The sequence below is a fragment of the Hypanus sabinus genome, chromosome 30 (assembly GCF_030144855.1).
Source record: "Hypanus sabinus isolate sHypSab1 chromosome 30, sHypSab1.hap1, whole genome shotgun sequence".
Lineage (NCBI taxonomy): Eukaryota > Metazoa > Chordata > Chondrichthyes > Myliobatiformes > Dasyatidae > Hypanus > Hypanus sabinus.
In genome coordinates, this window is record NC_082735.1 from 465872 (window position 1) to 484723 (window position 18852).

An 18852-nucleotide genomic window follows, 5' to 3' on the forward strand; every position below is an offset into this window, starting at 1 on the left:
CCCTACTAATGTTGTGAAAGAAAAAAAAACACATCACCCCCCTCTGTTGTACGGGTCATGGTGATCGGCACGATTACACACGTGAATCCCGTAGTAACCGATTCAAAGCTCCATAAAAAGTATATAATATATATTCTCCCCCCCCGCAACATAAAAAGTATATAAGAAAAGAAAAAAAATACTATTCTCAATTAATATTTCTAAAATTTTACTTTTCTCCCTTGTATCATCCTTAAATGTCCATCAGTTCCATCCGCTATCTCTGTCTTCGTCTTTAACCATTACGTTTAGAAGTCTCTACGTTTAATTAGCGAATAGATGGAAGTTTTTGTGCGAACACCTCCGCATCTCGATAATCAGAAAAAAATCTTTTTCCCTCCTACAAAAAAATTATCAGTGTTGCTGGGTGACGCATTAAAAATTTATAACCTTTTTCCCATAAGACATTTTTAGCTGAATTAAATTCTTTCTTTCTCTTCAAAAGGTTGTAACTTATATCAGGATAAAAAAGAACTGGTTTCTCTGCTATCATCAATGGTCCATTTCTTCTTTTGGCACCTTGGGCAGCCGCCCTCAAAATCTTTTCTTTATCCTGGTATCTTAAACATCTTATCAAAATTGATCGCGGATTTTGATCATCTTGAGATCTTGGCCTTAAGGCTCTGTGCACCCTTTCAATCTCAATTGAAGTTTCTTCTCCCATTTCCAATTTTTCAGGGATCCATTTTTGAAAAAAATTTATTGGGTCTTCTCCTTTGGTATCTTCTTTAAGTCCAACAATTTTAATATTATTGCATCTACCAAAATTTTCAAGCTAATCAATTTTTTCCACGAGTTGTTTTCTTTCTGATATCCAGGCATTATTATCATCTTCCATTTTCTTCATTCTTCCACCCATATCTTCCATTTTAATTTCCAAATCTGTAATTTTCTTTTCCATTTTTTCCTGTTTCTTTGTCATTTTATCAAACATAGTCTCCATATTTATCATTCTTTTCTTTAATTACTTTTTGGTTACTTTTAATTACTTTTAATGCATTTAATTTTTCTAATTTATGCATTATTTGCTTCAAAGTCTTTTTTATATTTTCAGAGGAACTTTCATCTCCATCTTCGTCTGATTTTTCCAGAGAATCTGACTCTCTCAGATTCACTTTCACTTTCGGTTTCAGTCGCAGCTGAGATTTGTAGTTCTGGTTGCTCTCGTTTGCGCATGCTCATTCCTTTACGTTTGCACAGTTCTCGTTGATCCTTTCCTTTAGAAATGGCCGATGCTGCCGCAGTTTCCTGTTCTGTTTCGCCGGTGATGTATTGTACCTGAGTCCGCGGTTCTTCGGTAGAAGTAGGCCTTGATTCTGTTCCAACTTGAGCAGTCTTCGCGGTAGTAGTTTTCTTCATCCTCTGTTTATGAGGCATAGCTTAAAACAATCCGGAGTAGTTTATAAGTAACCTTAAGAAAGTATTGACTAACTTTTCTTCACTTAAACATTAATTTATTGATTGATTGATTGATTTATTTATTTATTTATTTATTTTTACGGGAGAGCTGGGTTCCATCGTCTCAATCCTATGTCATCACGTGACGTCCCCCCTCTATGATTTTTATAAATGAGCTGGATGAGGAAGTGGAGGGATGGGTTAGCAAATTTGCTGATGACACAAAGGTTGGGGGTGTAGTGGATAGTGTGGAGGGCTGTCAGAGGTTACAGCAGGACATCAATAACAGCAGGATGCAGAACTGTGCTGAGAAGTCCAGATGGAGTTCAACCCAGATAAGTTTGAAGTGGTTGATTTTGTTAAGTCAAATTTGAAGACATAATGTAATATTAATGGCAAGACCTTTGGTAATGTGGGGTATCAGTGAGATCGATCTTGGGGTCCATGCCCATTGGATATTCACAGCTGCTGCGTAGGTTGGCAGTATCATTAATCAGGCGTATGGTGTCTTTTTAGCACGATGTGGGATTGAGTTCAAGAGCTGTGAGATAATGTTACAGCTATACAAGACTTAGTTAGACCCCACTTGGAGGACTGTTCAGTTCTGGTCACCTCACTACAGAAAGGATGTGGATACTATAGAGAGAGCGCAGAGGAGATTAATAAGGATGTTGCCTGGATTGGGGAGCATGCCTTATCAAAATAGGTTCAGTAAACGTTGGAGTTGGAGCAATGGAGGATGGTAGGTGAGCGATACAGTCATTACCATAGCTTGTCACACCAGGCAGCCAGCTACTCTAGTGTTGTTTGGTTGACATTGAGCAGGTCAGTGTCAGCTAAATCAGGTGAGAGTGGGCAGTTGAGCAGAATGTGTTCAATGTTCTGCGCCCTTTCGCCACACTCACAGGATTCGCTGGTCTTTAAACCCCACTTCACCATATTGTCTCCTGTCCTACAAACTCCCGCTCTCACTCTGTTGAGAGTACACCACCTCCGTCGTCAAGCAGTGCCCCATCCGGCAACATCTCTGTGGGGTCTTGCACTGTATTGTTCAGTGGGGTTCTGGCTTCAGTTTGTTGCCAGAGGTCAATCCTGTATGTTTGGGGGGATGTTCCATGCGGTAGTTCCTCCACTGTAGCAAAGCTTTTCCTCAATTTTAGGTGGTTGGAAACTGGCACATGATGGTGTAGTGGGTGCTGTGGATCCGAGTTCTGTTTACCTCTTTCAATTTTTGTTTAGTGTTTTCAGATCTCCGGGGGAGCAATGACTACAAGTCTGTAAATGATGTTACTGGGTGTGGGGCGCAGTGTGCCCATGATTATTTGCCAGGCTTCGTTAAGAAATGGGGGTATTTTCTTCACATGGACTGATCTGCCTCACACAGGTGCACAGTATTCTGAAGGTGCATAGCAGAGTGCTAGGGCAGTTGATCTAAGTGTGTGGGCATTAGCTCCCCATTTCGTGCCTGCTAATTTTTTCAAGAGAGAATTGTGGGAGCCAACTTTCCCTCAGAGTTTTTGGATGTGGGTGGCCAGTGAGAGCGTCCTATCCAGTGTCACACCAGGTAAACTGGAGTCGGATGGTGTTTGAGCTCCTTCCCACACCAGAAGATCTTGAGTTTCCCAGCTGCTTCTTGATTCCTCAGGTGGAATGCACACTTTCGAGTTTTTCATGGATTTGGGTTCAGAGACCATTTTGCATAATACTGCTTCATTGCTTTGAGGACTGCTTAAGTTGTACTTCAACTTCTTGGAAGGAGTTAGCTTGTGTTGCAATGCATAGGTCGTCTGCATAGATAAACCTGCATGTGTTAGGAAAGGTTGGTTGATCATTTATGTAAACATTTAGTAGAAGTGCCAGGACTGATCCCTGTGGTAGTCAGTTCTTTTGAGGACTGTTGGAGTCAGCTCTCTCAAACTGGAATAACAACTTCCCACCTCTCGCCTAGAAGAATTAAAGGGTGACGTATCACAGCTAAAATCCAACAAAGCTGCTGGCATAGATGGGAATTCTTAATGAATTCCTTAAACATCTTGGACCTAAAGCACTCCACTGGCTTCTGTCCCTTTTTAACTGTTGCCTAAGATCATTAAAAATACCTAAAAAGTGGGAGAAGAGCCAAAATTGTTGCTCTCCTGAAACCCAATAAAGCCCCCAAAATTCTTAAAATTTACAGACTGATTTCCTTGCTCTGCACCCTCTATAAATTCTACGAGAGACTCATACTGAAAAGAATATCCCCCTTAGTCTAACACCAGACCAAGCCGGGTTCAGGCCAGGGCACTCTTGCTGTGGTCAAGTCCTGAACTTAACCCAATATATTCAGCATGGCTTTGAAATGCGACAAATTACAGGAGTAGTATTCGTTGACTTAACAGTAGCATATGACACTGAGGCCTTCTGCTGAAGTTATCTAAAATGTTAAAGAATGAAACCTGATAGAGGTGTATAAGATGATAAGAGACATTGATTGTGTGGATAATCAGAGGCTTTTTCCCAGGGCTGAACTGGCTAACAAAAGGGGGCATAGTTTTAAGGAGCTTGGAAGTAGGTACAAAGGAATATCAGGGGTAAGTTTTTCCACACAATGTGTGGTGGATACCTAAAACACACTGCCTGGTGTACTGGAGACAGCACATATGATTGAGGCATTTAAGGGGTTCCTTGATAAGTATGTCAATATGCAAAGAATGGAGGAATTACCTAGGCAGAAGAGAATAGTATAGTTGTGTATTTGATTACTAATTTAATCAGCTGGACACAACATTGTGAGCTAAAGGTTATGTTCCCATAAGGTATTCTTTTATGTTCTCTATATGGTCTCCATCTGAGTGTGTTTTCAGCTAAGTGTGAGGTGTTGCAACAGATGGGAAACATGCTGTGGTGAACTATGTGCCTGTCGGGACACGCCCCTGCTGACTGCTCCTGTGGCTCCTCCCACAGGCCCCTGTATAAAGGAGATCTGAGGCCTGACGCTCGGCCTCAGTCTCCAGGACATTGTATGATAGACACTAACTCTCAAGGCCCTCAGAAGGTGCCTGGGTTTTTTTTCCTATTACGCCCAATGGGTCCCCCCATTACGCAGACAAGGCTCGCCCCCTGGTCAAGTCTACCTCGTTTCCCCTCTCTGCTGAGGCCTGCGCGGCCTTCAACTGCATTAAGGCGGACATTGCCAAAGCTACGATGCATGCAGTGGACGAGACCGCTCCCTTCCAAGTGGAGTGTGATGCCTCCGATTTCGCTCTGGCTGCTACCCTCAATCAGGAAGGCAGACCAGTAGCATTCTTTTCTCGCACCCTCCAAGGCTCCGAAATTTGGCACTCCGCGGTGGAGAAAGAAGCCCAGGCCATAGTGGAGGCTGTTAGGCACTGGAGGCACTTTCTTGCTGGCAAAAGGTTCACCGTGCTGACCGACCAGCGCTCGGTTTCATTCCTGTTCAGCAACCAACAGCGGGGCAAAATCAAAAATGATAAGATTTTGCGGTGGAGGATAGAACTCTCCACCTACACCTATGATATCCTGTACCGGCCTGTCAGACTCAATGAGCCCCCTGATGCCCTATCCTGGGGAACATGTGCTAGCACACAGCTCGACCAGCTGTACACCCTTCATGCACAACTTTGCCATCCGGGGGTCACCCGATTTTACCATTTTCTGAAAGCTCGGAACCTGCCATACTCCCTGGAGGACATCAGGACGATGACCAGGGACTGCCAAATTTGCGCTGAGTGCAAACCGCACTTCTACCGTCCTGACACGGCACAACTTGTCAAGGCCACCCGCCCTTTTGAACGACTGAGTGTTGACTTTAAGGGCCCCCTTCCCTCCACTGACCGCAATGTCTATTTTCTCAGTGTTATCGACGAGTACTCACGGTTCCCCTTTGCCATCCCCTGCCCCGACACCACTGCCACGTCCGTCATAAAAGCCCTGCGCCAGCTCTTCACTCTGTTCGGGTATCCCTGCTATATCCACAGCGATAGAGGGTCCTCCTTTATGAGTGAGGAGCTGCGCCAGTACTTGCTGGCTAGGTGCATTGCTACCAGTCGGACCACGAGTTATAATCCCCGGGGTAATGGCCAGGTGGAGCAGGAGAATGCCACAGTGTGGAAGGCCACACTTTTGGCCCTTAAGTCAAAAGGGTTGCCGGTCTCTCGATGGCAGGAGGTCCTCCCTGAGGCACTGCACTCTATCCGCTCTCTGTTATGTACGTCCACCAATGCCACCCCTCACGAATGCCTATTCTCTTTTCCCAGGAAGTCTGTCACTGGGACCACCCTACCAGTTTGGCTGACGTCCCCGGGGCCAGTGCTGCTCCGGAAACATGAGAGGAGCAATAAATACTCCCCGCTGGTAGAGAGGGTTCACCTTCTACATTCGAACCCCCAGTATGCTTACGTGGTCTTACCTGATGGGCGGGAGGACACGGTCTCCATCCGCGACCTGGCACCCACAGGTGCAGCAGACCACTACCCTGAAGGCTCTCCGGTAGCTATGAACCCTGCACCAGAGGTGACACCGTACTCACCAGGCCCTACACAGACTCCTCACGACACTTGTATACCGGGCGTTTTGTATGCATTTATACCAGGCGCCTCGCACATGCGTGAGGGATCACCAGCGCCTAGTGGGCAAGAACAAGCGCAACCTCCGTCCCCTGTGCAATCACCAATGTTGCCGGCATCTATGCGGTCACAGCCGGTGCTACGTAGATCGCAGCGACAGATTCGACCACCTGATAGACTTAACTTGTAAGAAACTTCGCCACATGAGGACTCTTTCAAACAAAGGGGGGGTGAATGTGGTGAACTATGTGCCTGTCGGGACACGCCCCCTGCTGACTGCTCCTGTGGCTCCTCCCACAGGCCCCTGTATAAAGGCGATCTGAGGCCTGACGCTCGGCCTCAGTCTCCAGGACATTGTATGATAGACACTCACTCCTGGTTCCTTCTTCCAGTCAATAAAAGCCGATATCTCGCCTTACGTCTTAGTGTGAGTTATTGATGGTGTATCACATGCGTCTTCAGTCAGTAGCACCAATATGATATCACCAGGGTATCAGTCTGACTCACCTTTGTCTTTGACTTCTCATCGGCACAGAAGCACTTGGTTTCGACCTCCCGGCGTAGCTGAGGCAGAGCTCCAGTTATTATCCCGCTCTTCTTCACTTCGGCATTCCGTCTTTTCTTCGGTAGCAGCAGGTCCACTGCACACTGTAAGGAAGGCAGAGGATGAACAACAAAAAATAGAAACAGAAGGTGCTGGGAGAACTTAGCGGGCCAGGCAGTGCCTTTGGGAATGAAACAGCTAATGGTTTATAACCATATAACAACTACAGCAGGGAAACAGGCCATCTCGGCCCTTCTAGTCTGTGTCGAACACTTACTCTCAACTAGTCCCACTGGCCCGCACTCAGCCCATAACCCTCCATTCCTTTCCTGTCCACATACCTATCCAATTTTACTTTAAATGACAATACCGAACCTGCCTCTACCACTTCTACTGGAAGCTCATTCCACACAGCTACCACTCTCTGAGTAAAGAAATTCACCCTCCTGTTACCCTTAAACTTTTGTCCCCTAACTCTCAACTCATGTCCTCTTGTTTGAATCTCCCCTACTCTCAATGGAAAAAGCCTATCCACATCAACTCAATCTATCACCCTCATAATTTTAAATACCTCTATCAAGTCCCCCCTCAACCTTCTACGCTCCAAAGAATAAAGACCTAACTTGTTCAACCTTTCCCTGTAGCTTAGGTGCTGAAACCCAGGTAACATTCTAGTAAATCTTCTCTGTACTCTCTCTATTTTGTTGACATCTTTCCTATAACTCGTGATCAGAACTGTACACAATAATCCAAATTCGGCCTCACCAATGCCTTGTACAATTTTAACATTACATCTCAACTCCTATACTCATTGCTCTGATTTATAAAGGCCAGCATACCAAAAGCTTTCTTCATCACCCTATCCACATGAGATTCCACCTTCGGGGAACTATGCACCATTATTCCTAGATAATACTGTTCTACTGCATTCTTCAATGCCCTACCATTTACCATGTATGTCCCATTTGGATTATTCCTACCAAAATGTAGCACCTCACACTTATCAGCATTAAACTCCATCTGCCATCTTTCAGCCCACTCTTCTAACTGGCCTAAATCTCTCTGCAAGCTTTGAAAAACTACTTCATTATCCACAACACCACCTATCTTAGTATCATCTGCATACTTACTAATCCAATTTGCCACCCCATCATCCAGATCATTAATGTATATGACCAACAACATTGGACCCAGTACAGATCCCTGAGGCACACCACTAGTCACCAGCCTCGAACCTGACAAACAGTTATCCACCACTACTCTCTGGCATCTCCCATCCAGCCACTGTTGAATCCATTTTACTACATCAATATTAATACCTAAAGACTGAACCTTCCTAACTAACCTTCCATGCAGAACCTTGTCAAAAGCCTTACTGAAGAACATATAGACAACATCCACTGCTTTATCCTCGTCAACTTTCCTTGTAACCTCTTCAAAAAATTCAGTAAGATTTGTCAAACATGACCTTCCACACACAAATCCATGTTGACTGTTCCTAATCAGAACTTGTCCATCCAGATAATTAAATAAATAAATATATATATATATATATATATATATATATATAGATATACACACACACACACACACATAGATATATATATATATATATATATATATATAAAATATATAGTATTATACAGAATACTTACTACTAATTTATCCACCACTGACGTCAAACTTACAGGCCTATAATTGCTAGGGATACTCTTAGAACCCTTTTTAAACAATGGAACAACATGAGCAATATGCCAATCCTCCGGCACCATCCCCGTTTCAAATGACATTTGAAATATTTCTGTCAGAGCCCCTGTTATTTCTACACTAAACTCCCTCAATGTCCTAGGGAATATCCTGTCAGGATCAGGAGATTTATCCACTTTTATATTCCTTAAAAGCGCCAGTACTTCCTCCTCTTTAATCATCATAGTTTTCATAACTTCCGTACCTGTTTCCCACACCTTACACAATTCAATATCCTTCTCCTTAGTGAATACCGAAAAAAGGAAATTGTTCAAAATCTCCCCCGTCTCTTTCGGCTCCACACATAGCTGTCCACTCTGAATCTCTAAGGGACCAATTTTATCCCTCACTATCAATATAACTGTAGAAACCCTTCGGTTTTCTACGATACTAAACTGGGTGGCAGTGTGACATGCGAAGAGGACGTTAGGAGAATACAGGGAGACTTGGATAGGCTGGGTGAGTGGGCAGATACTTGGCAGATGTCATTCAATGTGAATAAATGTGAAGTTATCCACTTTGGAAGCAGGAACAAGAGGGCAGAGTATTGTCTGAACGGTGTAGAGTTAGGTAAGGAAGAAATGCAAAGAGACCTAGGAGTCCTAGTTCATCAGTCAACGAAGGTGAATGAGCAAGTGCAACAGGCAGTGAAGAGGGCAAATGGAATGTTGGCCTTTGTTACAAGGGGAATTGAGTACAAGAGCAAGGATGTCCTTTTGCATTTGTACAGGGCCCTGGTGAGACCACACCTGGAATATTGTGTACAGTTTTGATCTCCAGGTTTAAGGAAGGACATTCTGGCAATTGAGGAAGTGCAGCGTAGATTCACTAGGTTGATTCCTGGGATGGCAGGGCTGTCTTACGCAGAGAGATTGGAGAGATTGGGCTTGTACACACTGGAATTGAGGAGATTGAGAGGGGATCTGATTGAAACGTTTAAGATAATTAAAGGATTTGATAGGATTGAGGCAGGAAATATGTTCCAGATGTTGGGAGAGTCCAGTACCAGAGGGCATGGATTGAGAATAAGAGGTCAGTTATTTAAAACAGAGTTGAGGAAGAGCTTCTTCTCCCAGAGAGTTGTGGAGGTGTGGAATGTACTGCCTCGGAAGACGGTGGAGGCCAATTCTCTGGATGCTTTCAAGAAGGATCTAGATAGATATCTGATAGATAGGGGAATCAAGGGATATGGGGACAAGGCAGGGACTGGGTATTGATAGTGAATGATCAGCCATGATCTCAGAACGGCGGTACAGACTCGAGGGGCCGAATGGTCTACTTCTGCACCTATTGTCCATTTATTTTCACCTTACTTGCCAAAGCAAACTTCATATCTTCTTTTAGCTTTTCTAATTTCTTTCTTAAGATTCTTTTTAAATTCTTTATATTCCTTGAGCACCTCATTTGCTCCATGCTGCCTAAATTTATTGTAGATATCTCTTTTTCCTAACCAAATTTCAAATATCCCTTGAAAACCATGGCTCTCTCAAACTTTTAACCTTTCCTTTCAACCTAACAGGAACATAAAGATACTGTATCCTCAAAATTTCACCTTTAAATGACCTCCATTTCGCTATTACATCCTTCCCATAAAACAAATTGTCCCAATCCACTCCTTCTAAATCCTTTCGCATCTCCTCAAAGTTAGCCTTTCTCCAATCAATAACCTCAACCATGGGTCCAGTCTAAATCCTTCTCCATAATTATTTTGAAACTAATGGCATTGTGATCACTGGACCCGAAGTGCTCCCCAACACATACCTCCGTCACCTGACCTATTTCATTCCCTAACAGGAGATCCAACACTGCCCCTTCTCTAATTGGTACCTCTATGTATTGCTACAAAAAACTATCCTGCACACATTTTACAAACTCCAAACCATCCAGCCCTTTTACAGTATGGGCTTCCCAGTCTATGTATGAAAAATTAAAATCTCCCACAATCACCACCCTGTACTTACTACAAATACCTGCTATCTCCTTGCAAATTTGCTCCTCCAATTCTCGCTCCCCATTAGGTGGTCTATAAATGATACTACATCTTTCCATTCCTCAATTCCACCCAAATACTCTCCCTAGACGAGCCCTCTAATCTATCCTGCCAGAGCACCGCTGTAATATTTTCTCTGACAAGCAACGCAACACCTCCCCCTCTTGCCCCTTCATTTCTATCACAGCTGAAGCAACGAAATCCAGGATTATTTAGTTGCCAATCACACCCCTCCTGTAACCAAGTTTCACTAATAGCTACAACATCATATTTCCAGGTATCAATCCATGCTCTAAGCTCATCCACCTTTCTTACAATGCTCCTAGCATTAAAATAAATGCATTTAAGAAATTCTCCACCTCTTCCTCTCTGTTTATCTCTAACAGTACAAAGAACTTTACCATCTTTTTCTTCCTTCTCCCACACATCTGCTCCTACACTCTGGTTCCCCTCCCCCTCGTATCTAGTATAAATCCACTGGATCCTCTTTTGCAAACCTACCTACAAGAATATTTGTCCCCCTCCAGTTCAGATGTAAACCGTCCTGCCGGAACAGGTCCCACCTTCCCTGGAAAACTGCCCAAATATCTATAAATCTGAAGCACTCCAGCCACGTGTTGATCTGCACTTAGTATTTCTAAACCCACCTGCACGTGACACTGGTAGCAATCCTGAGATTTCTATCCTGGAGGTCCTGTCCTTTAACTTGGCACCTAGCTCCCTAAACTCACCTTTCAGGACCTCCTCACTCTTCCTACCCACATCATTGGTCCCGACATGGACCACAACATCCGGCTGCTCACCCTCCCTCTTGAGAATACTGAGAACTTGATCTGAAATATCTTGGACCCTGGCACCAGGGAGGCAACAGACCATCCAGGATTCTTGATCTCTTCCACAGAACCTTCTATCTGTCCCCCTAACTATCGAATCCCCTATCACTACTGCTCACCTCTTTTCCCTCCTTCCATTCTGAGCTGACGGTCCAGTCTCGGTGCCAGAGACGAAACCACAGCAACTTGTCTCTGGTAGGTCATCCCCACCAACAGTGTCCAAATCGGTATACTTATTGTTGATGGGAACGGCCACAGGGGTGCTCTGCTCTTCCTGTCTATTCCCCTTCCCTCTCCTGACTACCCAGCTACCTGTCTCCTGACTCCTGGGGGTGACTACCTCCCTGAAACTCCTGTCTATTTCTGCCTCTGCCTCCCGAATGATCCGAAGTTCATCCAGCTCCAGCTCCAGTTCCCTAACACGGTTTGTCAGGAGCTGCAGCTGGATGCACCTTTCGCAGGTGTAGTTATCAGGGACAGCTGTGCTCGTCCTGACTTCCCACATACTGCAAACGGAGCACTCGACTGCTGCCTCCATTACCTACTCCTAAGCTAATTAGATTAATTAAAGGAGCTTACCCGGCCTTACCTCACCTGGAGTGAAGATCGTCCTCAGCCTCTGCTCGCTTTTTATATTTCCCCGCTGATCCCAGAGGCTGACTTTCACGCGCTTGCGCCGTCGCGCCCTGTTCAACCTCACCTCTGCCTGTTCTCGCTGAAGCCTGATTGAGCCAAAGCCGACCCACTCTGCCTCAGTCCATTCCGACGATGGCCGCTGTATATGGCGGTCTTTCTTTTAAACCTTTGGCGCACTACATCACACTCCTGCGCAGTCTAGCCTTTTTGCCCCGATCAGTTAAAAAACACAGCTTCTTTCCAGCTTCTTTTACCTCTTCCTTCTCTGCCTCTTGCTTCGATTTAAAAAATTTAAAAAATATTTTCTTATCTAAACTGGTTCAATATAAAAGGAAAGAGTATGCTCGAGTTGCTTTGTTACTTCTCTGACCTGTACTGGGATGAACATGTCATAAAACAACTGTAACCATAAGACTTTTGCTTCATTCTTGACTTCTGAAGAACCTCTGGACAACATAATCTCCAAATTCAACATATCCTTCTCACTATCAGATTCAAAAACAACAGAAGTACTATTTAAAGTATCCTGACTGGTTGCATCCTGTCTGGTAATGCAATTTGAATATCCTGGAACAAAAAAAAATCTGCAGATTCTGCTCAATACCTCATGGTCCCATCCCTCCCAACCACTGGTACTAGCCACAATAAATACTAACTCAAGAAGACAACATCCATCATCAAAGATGTCTACCGTCCAGGCCATGCCACCTTCCAACAGCTACCGTCATGCAGGAGTTTGTAAGGCCTGAAATCCCACACCACCAGGTTGAGAAACAGCTTCTTTCCTTCAACCATTCAGTTCTTGAATGAACTGGCACAGTCTTATCAATACCTCAGTACAATAAGACAGTCTTATCAATACCTCAATATAGTAACAGTCTTATCAATACTTCAGTATAATAACAGTCATCAATACCTCAGTATTGTAGCACATCTTATCAATACTTCATTATAATTTCACAGTCTTATCAATATATCAGTATAATTTCACAGTCCAATCAATACCTTGCTATAGTAATACAGTCTGACCAATACCTCAGTGCCAGGAGCACTTACAGTGCGACATCGAGCTTACATTGCTAGCAATCAATTAGAGCTCAAGAAAAGCAGCTATGATTTACATAAAGCTATCAAGGCTGTGAAACAACAATATAGGGACAAGATTAAGTTAAGATTCACAACGCATAGCACACGTGACTTGTGGCGAGGGCTGCATATCATCGCAGACTTCAAAGCCATTCAATTTGGTGCCGCCAACATCATGGCCTCTCTCCCAGATGAGCTCAATCGCTTTTACGCTCAGTTCAGTGTCGCTAGCTCTGAGCCTCTGAGAAATGCCATTGCTACAACCTGCAACCTGGTCATCTCTGAGGCCGAGGTACGCAGGTTTCCAACAAGTGGACAGTCGCAAGGCTGTGGGGCTGGACAACGTCCCAGGACAAGTACTCTGGATGTGTGCAGCACAACTGGCATGTGTGTTGACAGATGTTTTTAATCTCTCCTTCTCCCAGTGTAGAGTGCCCTCCTGCTTCAAATTATCCACCATCGTCCCAGTACCAAAAAAGACCGAGGTAACATGCCTGAACAACCGGCATCCTACCGTATTCACCTCAATATTAAGCAAATGCTTGAGAGGCTGGTCAAGGATTACATCTGCAAGCTTGCTACCACCCAAACTGGACCCCCTACAATTCGTCTACTGACACAACCGATCAACAGATGACGCAAAAGCCATTGCCCTACACACCATCCTTACACATCTGGAGAAGGATATTTATGTGCAAATGCTGTTCTTGGACTACAGTTCAGCATTTACCACAGTTCCATCCAGGCTCAACAAGAAGCTCAGGGACCTCAGCCTTGATCCTGCCGCATGCAGCTGGATCCTGGACTTCCTGACAGATTGCCGGCTGGTTGTAAGAGTGGGCTCCCTCACCTCCACCCCTCTGACTCTCAATACCCTCAGGGCTGTGTACTGAGTCCCCTCCTTTACTCCCTGCATACCCATGGCCGTATTGCCACCCACAGCTCTAATCTACTCTTTAAATTTGCTGATGACACTTCATTAATTGGCCATATCTCAAACAATAACGAAGTGGCCGACAGGGAAGAAGTAATCTCTCTGACACAGTTGTGTCAAAAAAACAACCTCTCCCTCAATGTTGCAAAAACAAAGGAGCTGGTTGTGGATTACAGGAGGAATGGAGACAGGCTAACCCCGATTGACATCAATGGATCTGGGGTTGAGAGGGTAAACAGCTTTAAATTCCTCGGCATCCACATCACCGAGGACCTCACGTGGTCTGTACACACCAGCCGTGTGGTGAAAAAGGCACAACAGTGCTTCTGTCACCTCAAATGGTTGAGGAAGTTTGGTATAGGTCCCCAATTCCCAAGAACTTTCTACAAGGGCACAACTGAGAGGATCCTGACTGGCTGCATCACAACCTGGTATGGGAACTGTATCTCCCTTAATCACAGGACTCTGCAGAGAGTGGTGCGGACAGCCCAGTGTATCTGTAGATGTGAACTTCCCAGGATTCAGGACATTTACAAGGACAGGTGTGTGAAAAGGGCTGTAGGATCATTGGTGACCCAAGTCACCTCAACCACAAACTGTTCCAGCTGCTATCAACAGGGAAAAGGTACCGCAGCATAAAAGCCAAGACCAACAGGCTCCACGACAGCTTCTTCCACCAGGCCATCAGACTGATGAACTCACACTGATTTGTGTACTCTATATTACATTAACTGTTCCATTTATTATGAATTACTATGATTGCACATCACACACTTAGACGGAGATGTAACATAAAGATGTTTATTCGTCATGTATGTGAAGTTTGTAAGAAATAAAGTCAATTCAATTCAATATCATAACAATCTGATCAATTACTTCAGTATTGTAACACTGTGACCAATATTGCATTGCATTGGATTTCTTTTCTTCTGTGTTCTTTCTTGGAAAATTTTGCATAATTTATATTTTGCTTATGAATGCAATGAATCTGATACTTTGTGCCTGCAAATCTACTGCAAATAAGCTTCTCATTGCACATGTTCATACAGTCCCTTTGCCAGTCATTTTCAGACAATTATTCACCTCTTTCCTCCATCCTGAAATCAGTAATCCCTCTACTGTCCTATCTAACTTCTTCCTTTTCCTTATGTCACATCTCTTCCTCTGATTCTCTCTTCCCCCTCCTCTTTTTCTGCATCTCAAAACCAACAGATCTCTGACTATTCTCATAAACATGAGGACCTGTAGATGCTGGAAATCTAGAGCAACACATAGAAAATGCTGGAGGAACTCAGGAGGTCAGGCAGCATCTATGGAAATGAATAAACTGTTGAAGGGTCTCAGCCTGAGTTCCTCCAGTATTGCTCTGGCTACTCTTTTATCTGATGAAAAGTCTGAGACCTGGCCTGCTGAGTATTTCCAGAACGGTTGCTGCAGTGAAACACAGCTGAAAATTTATGTGTACACTTCTGGTCAGGAAGTATGTGATTGCACAGGAAGTGGTACAAAGATTATGAAGATGTTACCAATGATGGAAAGGTTGAGCAATAAGGGAGAGATTGACAATACTGGAGTTATTTTCCTGAGAACACTGAAAACTTGAGTCTACAACCAAATACGAAGTCTAGGATAGGTTAAGAGTTAATACTTCTATCTCCTGCCTGGGAAATGAATAAGCAAACAAGATGTCATTGTTCAAAGAGGAAAAGGCAAATGATGAGGGTGAACAGGCTGGTGGGGAGGCTGTTCCTCACCACATTACAGGCACTCATGGTGACCTAAGCTCCAAGATGGAGGAGGTTAAGCTTACTGAAAGAGAAGAAATTGTAGATGCCTTGACCAGTATCTTTGTTCCCTTTTGAAATACAGGCAAGAACACAAAGGACTGTGAGTGACTAATGGTGTTCAATTATTCCAGAAGGGGAACAGGGATAATCCTGGAAATTACAGATTGGCAAGTCTCATGTTAGTGGTAGGGAAATTTCTGAGGATTCTTAGGGATGGAATTTAGAGCTCTGTGTGAGATGAAGCCAGGTAACTCTTCTCCTGCCATCAGGGTGGCTGAATGGCTTCCTTCAGCTCAGGATTATTGGTGGCTTGACCACTGACACCGACCAATCCACAGTGTGCTGTCTATCACTCTCTTGCAGACTGTGAAACAGCCAGTGATTATCCTGACCTTAGAAAGTCATGTGGCATTTCAGATATTTGGTTACAGACTCAAGTTTTCAGTGTTCTCAGGAAAATAACTCCAGTATTGTCAATCTCTCCCTTATTGCTCAACCTTTCCATCATTGGTAACATCTTCATAATCTTTGTACCACTTCCTGTGCAATCACATACTTCCTGACCAGAAGTGTACACATAAATTTCCAGCTGTGTTCTGAAAATACTCAGCAGGCCAGGTTTCTGGGATCAGGGAACACCATTAGGATTCTGGTGGGATCACAAGAATGCAGAGAGTGGACACTTACCCGTACACCTGGAATCTCGCAGCATGTCACCTTTTCCGCCACGAGAGGATCACAGAATAGAATCATCTCCTGTAGATCAACCTGTGCAGAGAGGTGGGACAGTGAGAGGTGAGCTCCACATCTGACTAGTAGCTGCTCAGCTTCTGGAGGCGCTGTCTCCAGCAACCCAGCACCACCATGAGTACGGCAGTGATGGCTAGAGCTGGTCACAGCCAGCAGACCCACTCTGTCCTATAGAGGGGACCATGCACTTCCATCACACCTCAGCAATGTTATTACTACTATTCAGGTGGGGCAATTTGACCATAAATATTCCCAACATATTGTCCATTCCAGGTGGAGTTCAGGCTAAGGGGAACCAGACAGACTCCTACCCCTCTACCTGCTGCTGTCCAGACAGAGAGAGCAGTTGCAGGGCCCTGTCTTAGTCTATACCGAGCAGATGTAAGATGGGAGCCAATCAGCACGTTCCCCTTCAGCAGGGTGTGCAATGGGATCCAATCAGCATTTTTCTTTTTCACAAGGTATGGATTGAGACCCAATCAGCATCTCCCCCTTCAACAGGATGTGGGATGAGATCCAATCAGCCTTTCACAGGGAGTGGAAAGGGACCCAATCAGCATCTCCCCCTTCAGTGGCCTAGAGTTATCTATTGGAATTGGAGGGTTCCCCCTGACTACTGTGCTAACTATTGGCAAGTATTTCACCATGATGCACAAATTAATTGCTCTTGTGATAGGCTCTCTGACATTGTCACTATGGCAACACTGGACACAGACACGAGATTCCCATGGTTCCCTGTTCTGGGGAGGATAAGCGCCATATATGATGGGTTGTAGGACAGATGGTACTAACCTCAGCTGGCCTGTTGTCCTCAGTGAGCTTGCCCATTACTGCCTGCCCCTCATTGCTGATCCTGGCTCTCTCTTCCACCGATTTGATCTCGATCAGGCGGCAGTCTACGTAGAGAGAGGCCACATTGCCCTGTACACTGACTGTCAACTTGTGCCATCGTTGATCAAATAGGGCAGCAATGCCTTCACCGCTGAACACCCAACGCACATAGTCTTGGAAACGACCTTTGGCCTTGTATTCCACTGTTTTGTCCCTCCCGTCCATGTGGACTGAAAACTAAAAGGAACAAAGAAGACAGTCAGTGAAGATCAAAGCCAGCTGGTTCACTGTCTAAAGGGGAGGACATCTGGTGGCTCTGCTATTGCAGTCCCATAGCCACGTGAGGACAGACAGCCCTTCTTTAGAACAGCCAACAAGTCACTGTGTGTAAAAATCAAATGTTATGGCTCAAGATTCTGACAGGACAAAGCCCTGCCGAGGAATTTCTTGCTTCCAACATCTGGGGACATTCAAAGCTGGTCAGGTGACACCCCGGTGTGGCTGTTGGTACAGAATCGTATCTCCTCGCCCACATCCCAAATGCTCCAGCAGGATTCCGAGGAGGTCCAAGAGGGGCCAGGAACACAGTAATGTACACTGCAGATGCTGTGGTCAAATCAAGGTGTACAAACAAGCTGGATGAACTCAGCAGGTCGGGCAGCATCTGAAAGGAGCAGTCAAAGTTTCGGGTCTTCGTCAGGACTAAAGAAGCGGGGGGCAGGGGCCCTATAAAGAAGGTGGGAGGAGGGTGGAAAACCAGAGGAAAGATCAAGGGGTGGGGGAGGGGAAGCAGGAGGGATAGGCAGGAGAGGTGAAGAAGCAAACTAAAGGGAAAGCACTATGGGTAGTAGAAGAAGGCAGAGTCATGAGAGGTGATAGGCAGCTGGAAGAGGAGACAGAGTGAAGGTGGGATGGGAGAAGGGAGAGGGAAGGAATTACTGGAAGTTGGAGAATTCGATGTTCATACCAAGGGGCTGGAGACTATCCAGACGGTATATGAGATGTTGTTCCTCCAACCGAAGTTTGGCCTCATCATGGCAGTAGAGGGGGCCATGTATGGACATATCCGAATGGGAATGTGAAGCAGAGTTGAAGTGGGTGGCAACCGGGAGATCCTGTCTGTTGTGGCGGACGGAGTGGGGTGCTCGATAAAGCCGTCCCCCAATCTGCGTCGGGTCTCGCCGATGTAGAGGAGGCCGCACCGGGAGCACGGGATACAATAGATGACCCCAACAGACTCACAAGTGAAGTATTGCCTCACCTGGAAGGACTGTTTGGGCCCCTGAATAGTGGTAAGAGAGGAGGTGTAGGGACAGGTGTAGCACACAGTAATGTACATCTGGGAGGGAGAAGCTATAGGAGTCCTCACAAGTGACTGCAGACTTCATGAGACGTCATGGTTTTGGGTAGGAAATTCTGCTATCCCTATTTACTCTCTACTAGTTTCGTACAAGACCTCCAACACACCAGCACCACGTGCCTATCACTACCAGGACATGCCAGTGGGCATGTGGGCACCTGGTGACACAGCTAATGCAAAAATTACATATTCCTCAGTGCCCCATCTGCCATAGATCCACATATGGAAATTCAAAACAGCAGAGCTTATACCTTGAATGGTTGGGCACTCAGGGGTGTAATAGTATAGAGGCACAACTCATTGAAAGTGGCATCAAAGATGGACAGGGTGTTGTCTACAGATCTTCGTGGAAG

The 18852-nt window shown here is 45.1% G+C and overlaps 1 protein-coding gene across 1 annotated transcript in view; it reads right to left on the reverse strand.

Annotated features, from left to right (window-relative positions):
• col16a1 (collagen, type XVI, alpha 1) overlaps nucleotides 1-18852 on the reverse strand; it is a gene marked incomplete at its 3' end in the record, with an annotated part of 565824 nt that overhangs the window by 463873 nt on the left and 83099 nt on the right. The window contains exons 6-8 of the mRNA XM_059954228.1: nucleotides 17101-17376; nucleotides 16246-16326; nucleotides 6510-6650 (exon numbers count right to left, since the gene is read on the reverse strand). Of these exons, the coding sequence (XP_059810211.1) occupies nucleotides 6510-6650; nucleotides 16246-16326; nucleotides 17101-17376 (498 nt within the window). The remainder of the gene's footprint in view (nucleotides 1-6509; nucleotides 6651-16245; nucleotides 16327-17100; nucleotides 17377-18852) is intronic.